Here is an 8,190-nt window from a genome sequence, read left to right as displayed (position 1 = left end):
GAGAGGTAGAAATCTCGTCTTGACTATCTACAATCCAGTACATGATTCGTTTCGTGCCTGATACACGCCTTTATAATCCTCCGGTTACGCAGGACGTTTGACGTATTCAAAGCACGCAACTCCTCATGTTTGATTCCGTAGATATCTCAGGTCTTAGGATCCAATCATGGAACCGCCATATGAGATTCAAGTCATGACGCTAGTCCATGTGACAATCTCATGCGGGTCAATCCCGTATTCCGTTCTCCAACGAATACCTATGACTGTGATCGTATCCAATACCTATGATCATCTCTATGATCATCAATCACACATCATACTAGTCTTATTATGTCGTTATTCCCATAACGACACAAGACTAGGGAGTTTAGTATCATTCATAATGATACATGGATTTCATAACAGATCTAGTATGCAAGAACATGTAATGAATCAAATACTCTCATAAAACTATAGAAAGTATCAATACATCGAATGTATCTAAAGAAAGCTCATAAACAGTACATCATAGAGCACTAAACCAACACTAACACCTTATCTCTCAACTGGAATAGCTCGCATACACCACGAGAGACGATATACTCTCCGATAACTAAAGCAGAAACGAATGAGCGAGACTGTTCGGACGTTCTAGAGATTTCCTTTGTAGAAGAAACAAGACATGGACCAAGATCGATGATCGCATCTGTGAAGAACATAACACCTATGAGATGAGTGATTTCATCATCTTCACGAATATGGATTATACACATTTTATTCATCAAGGAGACCCATCTTTCCGAAAGTTTAGCAATTCGCCTTGAAACTCGATGCCATCTGCAAGACATCGCCTCATTTTTGTTGCAACAGTTGAGTCTTCTGACGGATGCCTTCTTTTAGCAATAGGTCCTCTACATTGCAAGAAACGGCTGCAAAGTGAAAACACATAATAACTCAGGTTGGAAATATTTCAAATTTAATTCTTGTGGAGTAACATCAAGATCATAACAAAAATCTTGCTCATAATTTACCGTCAAAAGTGACCAGAAGCAAAGATATTAACAGTAGAAACCGTGTTTGATTTTGGAAACGATTCAAAAGAGCATACAAACAAATAAATTCAAGTGTTGAGATGTCTGGTGCAGGTTTTGAGCATTTTGAAACTATCATTTCTTTTTTAGTGGAAGAACAGTTTTCAGCCTATCATGTTCTTTTCCTATGGATCCAATTTCTAATTCCATAAACAAATAGAGATTTTGAGAGTTGGAAGAAAACAAAACCCAGATTTCTAAAATCTCCAAGGGTCCTAGATAATAGGGAAATGTTTTTCTATTATTGATAATTGGAAGAATACATCATAGTATATAGCAAAATACAATAGAATATTCTAGGCATAATATCTAGGACAAATCATAATCATATCAATGATGATATTCTAAGAATAATATCTTCCTATATATCCCCTCAAGATGAATCATCTATATGATGAATTCAATCTTGTTATATAAAAATTGAAAACTGAAATTATGATCGTATTAAACGAATCATCTTCCATTTGTTGGTGTAGTTCAGACTTGAGTCGGTGTTGTTTGATAACGTTTGAAGAGCTTGAGAGTTGTATTCTCAGAGGCTGATATGGCACGAAAGTGCGACGCGTATGCGTAAATTGGGTTGCACGATAATGAAGTCGCAGCGCAAAAAATTGCGGTGTATATAGCGGCTAGGCCGGAGAAAAAAATGGGCGCAAAAGCGCGACGCATAATGCGTGATAATGTAGCAACAGAGCAAGATAGAAAAAAAAAGGGACGTAAATACGTGGATCGGTGATCGGAGTTTTCCAATCGAAAGGTCTAAATGTCATGTGTAAAGATCTCACAACGATTAGGGTTGACATCGATAAACGAACATCGTCTGAAAAAAAAAGTAGCATATCGGCTAGAATTGACAGTGATGAACTCTGTCGTCGAAAAAAAATTAAAAAAAAAAAGAGCAAAGTGAATGGAAGACGATATTCAAGATGATAATACTATTGGATTTAGTATATATCATCATCTTCATCGTCGCTTTGGGTTTCAACTACCATTGTTGATGAGAAGAGAAAAAAAAAATCTAAAACGAAAACCGAAGCTCTGATACCATAATAGGAAAATGTTTTTCTATTATTGATAATTGGAAGAATACATCATAATATATAGCAAAATACAATAGAATATTTTAGACATAATATCTAGGGCAAATCATAATCATATCAATGATAATATTCTAAGAATAATATCTTCCTATACTAGAAATATCAGTAGAGATGCCCACATCATCATATATGAACCGCACTATTCCATTCAAGGATTGTCAACCAAGAACCAAATCATTCACTTAAATTCACCAATAAAGATACCTTCGTCTCTTTTCTCCAGTTAAAAACCATGTCTTTCAACATTTTCCTACACTTAATCCTCAGACCTAAAAGTATCTAACAACTCTCCTCACATTGAATCAAAATCGGACGGAATACAAGATCTCGACCAAGAACTTCCTCTGCTCGATACCCCGTGACCATCTCGAAAATGTTGTTTACGTATATGATTGGGTGATCAGACTCTAACGCTCGGTGATCACGATCCTACACAGCATCGTCCCAGAAAGATTTTCCACCGGAAATTGAATCCCTACCATATCTCCCCCATCCATCCATGTTCCGCCTCCTCGCCGTCGATGCTGAGATCGGGTTCACTATCCCACTCCAATTTTGTATACCCTAACCCGAAAGCTCGCAAATTTAGTCAAACTCAGATTCGTTCTTCTGATCTTCGGCGACAGGAGAAGAAACCCGGAAAATGAAATCCCAGAAAAAGTGAATTTTAGGCTCAGTGAAAGAAAAGGAGAAAAACGAAAACGATATTTATATGTACGCATATGCTTTCGCCGATTCCTTTCTGGTGGAAAGATCTTGGACTGATGATGAAACCTATCGAGTTTTATCCGATCTGCTATTTTCACCTTAATCGGGTCAGAATTCCTTCTTTCCCGGTTTAGAATATACCGAACCAGTTTCGGTTCAACGAAAATATCCAGCGAGTTAGGCAATAAGTTAAAAGACTTGCATTGTTCATCACATCTCCTGCTTACATATATACAAGTTAAAAACAACGTAAAATTCAGTACAAAATCCCAACAAAATCTACAAAACAAGAAATTTGCGGTTAATGGTTATCGCAAATCATCAATGGAGCAATCATTTCGTTTGACCCATGATACAAAATCCATAGCTTTACTATATTTTCGTGCCCTGCAATAACTCACGGTCGGATTCTGTATGCTATCATCTCAGAAAGTATCCTCAACACTTTTGAAGAACCCTTTTATGACAGTGTTATAAGAGACTAGATCAGATCTTAGATATGTCATGTCTAGGGCCTTGAGGATTTCTTCGGATTTCCAACATTCTCCTCTTCTGACATCATACATGTCCATCAGGTTGTTGGTTACAAGATCTGGGTTTATCCCGTGTTGGCGGATCCGTTGGAGAAAGAACCAGGGATCTCAAAATCATCCAGCTCGGGAATATCGGTCCTTCATTTATCTCCTGCTCATCTCTTTTGATCCCTTTGGAGTTTCCTCCGTTAGCAAACCCACTGAAGCATCAGACGTTTCAGTAGGTTTGAACCCTTTATTCTGCAAGTCGAGAATCACATTTTCACCTAACTCTAGCCCTTTTGTCCGGCCACGACATTGAAAGTATCAAGACGTGGGGTAAAACCAGCTTTTGTCATCTGACCATACATCTTCGATGCATCAGTCGTTGACTAGCAGTGTGCATACGAGCTGATCAATGTGTTGAGCGTGTCTCTGTCATGTTCAAATCCGCAACTTCTTATTTTATGGAGCACTTGATTCAAATAGTTATGCATACCCTTACTCTTCCCAGATATGGGAAGCATCTTATTCCATGATAAATGGTTTGTGGAACATCCATTACACTTTATTCTTTACTATTTCATCAGACTTCAACTTTGTGTCCAACATTTCAAGTACAACATTGTAGGGGCATGTATTTGGAACAAAGCCGCCTGGACTCTTTCATTATGTGAAACAACCTTAAAGAAGCTTATTCTTGTGACTGTAGTATAAGTGATTGTGGTTGGCTTTACACCCTTTCGGGTCTTTATCCGCAGCTTCCTTGTGAAAACTAGCTCTGACATAAGCGTAAACAAACTCATTGTATGTTACAGATTCCACTAGGCAATTGGTATACCCTTATCTCTTTCAGAAACACTTGATGCTTCTAAATAAACTCATGATTTGTCGAAAACTTGCAAGGAATAGTAAGTTACAGTTCCTAATTGATAACCCGGGGGATCGAAGTTCAGAGAATAACTCCTTTTCCTCAGTTAATAAACCCTCTCTTGCATAAGTAAATTCGTCGAATTGAAGCCATTTTCTCTTCATTTCATCTAAAATTATGTTTCAAGATTTACCCATCTTCCCATAAACATCAAGAATCAAGAATCAAGAATCACATTGTAAGTGACCAAAGTAGATGAAGAATCCGTCTCTTTCATCCTCTCAAACAAATTGAAAAAGTATGAGGGGCGGTTGTATTAGCACAAATATCAAGCAAATATTTTTCTAGAGGAATTTTATTGAACAACTTAGATGTAAGAGAGTATCGAAATTCTCTAACTAAGATGCTAACTATACGAAGGTTAGGGAAAGTGTTTTTCTTGTATTGCAAAATCATTCTGTACATGAGTTATATACACGCAGAAGAGAGTAACAATACAGCAGATATGGAGGAGAGATTTGATATAAACAATAATAGCGAGATATCCTTTTGACTTTTGACTCCTTCCTTTACGCCCCCGCAAGATGAGGCTCGTGTGCGAGACCGATCTTGACCCGCAAGAGATCAAACCGAGCTCGAGAGAGCGGTTTCGTGAGAGCGTCCGCGAGTTGATCAAGAGAGGAGACGTGAGAGACGCGCAGCAGACCATCACGAACAAGACCGCGGATGAAATGGTAGTCGATGGCGACGTGTTTCATTCGGGAATGAAACACGGGATTTGCACACAAATATGTCGCACCGACATTATCACAGTAGATAACTGGCAGTGTTGTTGGAGCAATGCCAAGCTCTGAGAAGAGAGATGCTAACCAACGGATTTCAGAGGCTGTAGAGGCGATAGACTTGTACTCGGATTCGGTGGAGGAGCGGGCAGCGGTCCGTTGTTTCTTCGAGGACCAAGAGATTGGGTGGCTTCCGAAATAGACAATATGAGCACTAGTGGAGGTAAAGTCATCACGATTACCACCCCAATCGGCATCAGAGAAAGCATGTAGTTCGGGTGAATTTTGAGAAGACATGAAGACGCCGAGACTGCAGGATCCAACAAGGTACCGCAAGACACGCTTCACCCCTATCCAATGCTCCGTAGTCGGCTTGTGCATGAATTGCGAGAGCTTGTTTCAAGCAAAGGCTATATCGGGACGAGTGAAGTGTAGATATTGTAAGCTTCCAACCACGTTGCGATATTCCGTAGGATCATCTAATGGAGAGCCCGATGTTAACATGAGGGAGGTCGTCGAAGACATTGGAGTTGAGACGGGCTTCGCATTAAGCATGTTTGTCCTCTTTAGAAGGTCGAGAATGTATCGTCGTTGATTGAGGAAGATGCCGGTAGGTGAGTGGGTGACTTCCACACCAAGAAAGAATGAGAGACGCCCAAGATCTTTGAGGGAGAACCGGGAGGAAAGCATGGTGATGATGGATTGGCAGCGGGTTGCATTGCTTCCTTTGATCACAATGTCGTCAACCTAGACGAGTAGGTATGTCAATGCATCGGGCTCTCGAAGTATAAACAACGAGGTGTTCGCAAGAGAGTTGGTGAATCCCATACCAACGAGAAAATGTCGAAGTTCCGTGTACCTTGCCCTCGGAGCTTGTTTGAGCCCATAAAGAGCTTTGTGGAGCTTGCACACATGAGACGGCCGATCATGATCCACAAATCCCAGAGGTTGAGTCATATAGACATCATCCATTAGTCGGCCTTGGAGAAAGGCATTGTTCACATCAAGTTGCCGGAGAGACCATCCACGAGTCACTGCAATGCTTAGGATAAGTCGGACTGTCGCCGGTTTCACCACCGGACTAAAAGTGTCGTGATAGTCAATCCCGGGGCGTTGGTGGAATCCTTTCGCAACAAGTCTGGCCTTGCACTTGTCAAAAGAGCCATCAGCGTGTCATTCTGTACATGAGTTATATACACGTAGAAGAGAGTAACAATACAGCAGATATGGAGGAGAGATTTGATATAAACAATAATAGCGAGATATCCTTTTGACTTTTGACTCCTTCCTTTACTAACTACACTTTACAATGACTTGATGATCGAGTTTCGAAGTTCAACAATTCGAAAAGAAAACTAACCTTTTTAATAAAATCGCTCTTTGCAAATTCTCTGATCCATCCAGAGCCTTAACCCATCGAAAAAATCAATTCTAAGCAATTCAGATTTCGTAGAATCGAGGAAACTTCTCAAACCGTGCAAAGCCTGCTCCACAATCGAATTGAACAATACATTTTCATTACCAGACGAAATTTTACCAGTATTTTCTCCAATGTCGAAACCCAGAACGGGAATCGAAGAGGGTCCCTCCGAATTCACCTCCTGACGCCATTACTGAATCAACTCGGGTGAAACCTCGAGAGAATTTGAGAGGGGTTGGAGTTGGAATGGGAAAGAGAACACCTTCCATTTTATTTTTACAATTTCTTCAATGGGAGCTTGTTCTTCCTCTAGTTATGGCGGGATTCGGATTCTGGGGCGTTATCCCAAAGTTCACGCCTTTGGATGAAATAAATTTGAATGGCAACAAAATTCGTCCTGTCAAAATAAAGATTAGGTCTTTTAGTGCGTTATGAACTATAAAAATATGATGGTCAATAAGTCTGAATTTTGGCCTATTCGATGATCCAATTCATGGGCCAATATCTAATTTTTTTTTTGGGTTGAACCAATATCTAAAAATTGTGTATTAATTTATTTACAAAATATCTATAAATCCATCCGTGAAAACTCGATTTTCAGATTTGGAATCTTAGGTGATTTAGAAGTCTCACTTTGAGTTAGAACCTGAGATTACTGAACGAATTCGAGAAATAGAATAGAAGATGACACCAGCGAGTTAACGAGTTCGGATTCAATGTGAATCCTACGTCTCGGCCGAGAGAGCTTCGGCAATCAACTATAGTGACTGAGTTTTTACAACACCGATCGATCTCTCACAAAAACCGAGAGTCGTCGAATCCTTTGAAATCCAAGATAAAGAACCCAGAAAGAGGAAGAACTTTTCGAACTTTTGAAAGAAGACGATCTGCAACTCTATTTATGTATCGAGCTGAATCACCCACCTCCTTCTCCAAATACGCCGTCGTTTCTGAGTTAATTAGAGGCAGTGACTAAACGCTGCGTCCTGGACTGTTACCTTTGCAATACTCAATCATTTTTGGTTTACCGGTTAGTTTGAACCGGAACCTTCCTAATGAGTCAAAGTCTTTATTTTCTTAGGCAAAACTTCAACAAACTCCACCTTGCCTGTGAAAGAAAGACTTCACCGTGTTCTCCCTCTGATCTCTCGACTAAGCTGAGCTATTACTCAGCTATCCTGAGCAAGCTCAATGCTGTATTGAACTTGCTGACAGCTAGTGGCTTCGTGAAGATATCTGCGGGGTTTACTTCCGACTTGATTTTCAGAACTTGAATCTTGTCTTCTGCTACGATATCCCTCAGGAAATGCAATCGTACATCAATATGCTTTGTGCGCTCATGATGTATGCTGTTTTTGGCCAGGCATATCTGTAATACCCCGAAACCCGATTTGAATATTTAATTATTAAAAATGAATAATTAAATAGAGATATCACGAAATCACCAAAAGTGATGATACAATATCGGGGAGAGGCACGAGGATCGTCACGTGTGGAAAGGACCGAGAAAGAATGAAAAAAGAAAAAGAAAAAGAAAAAAAAACAGGGCTGGTCCGCCGGACCAGGAACGGTCCGCGGCGGACCAACCGCTCAGGCGGACTCAGACTGGACAGCGCGGACTGGGGAGAAAGGTTCGAAAAAAAAAATATAAAAGTGTGTCCAGTCCGGCGGACCAGGAGGTTGGTCCGGCGGACCGGGATCGACAGAAAACGCAAGTTGCCAACTTG

The 8,190-nt window shown here is 40.3% G+C and overlaps 1 protein-coding gene and 1 pseudogene across 1 annotated transcript in view; both read right to left on the bottom strand.

Annotated features, from left to right (window-relative positions):
- Window positions 1–2,892, bottom strand: part of LOC104820206 (adagio protein 2) — a 12,728-nt gene extending 9,836 nt beyond the window's left edge. Inside the window, 6 exon segments of the mRNA XM_010550573.2 lie at window positions 534–763; window positions 766–915; window positions 2,497–2,586; window positions 2,589–2,663; window positions 2,666–2,734; window positions 2,889–2,892. Coding sequence (XP_010548875.2) covers window positions 534–763; window positions 766–915; window positions 2,497–2,586; window positions 2,589–2,663; window positions 2,666–2,734; window positions 2,889–2,892 — 618 coding nt within the window.
- Window positions 2,893–3,436: 544 nt separating this feature from the next.
- LOC104820205 lies at window positions 3,437–4,458 on the bottom strand (annotated as a pseudogene).
- Window positions 4,459–8,190: the final 3,732 nt, after the last annotated feature.

Source organism: Tarenaya hassleriana, unplaced genomic scaffold, assembly GCF_000463585.1.
Source record: "Tarenaya hassleriana unplaced genomic scaffold, ASM46358v1 Cleome3, whole genome shotgun sequence".
Classification (NCBI taxonomy): domain Eukaryota; kingdom Viridiplantae; phylum Streptophyta; class Magnoliopsida; order Brassicales; family Cleomaceae; genus Tarenaya; species Tarenaya hassleriana.
Note: the sequence above shows the minus strand (reverse complement) of the source record. Positions and strands in the feature narration are given on the sequence as shown.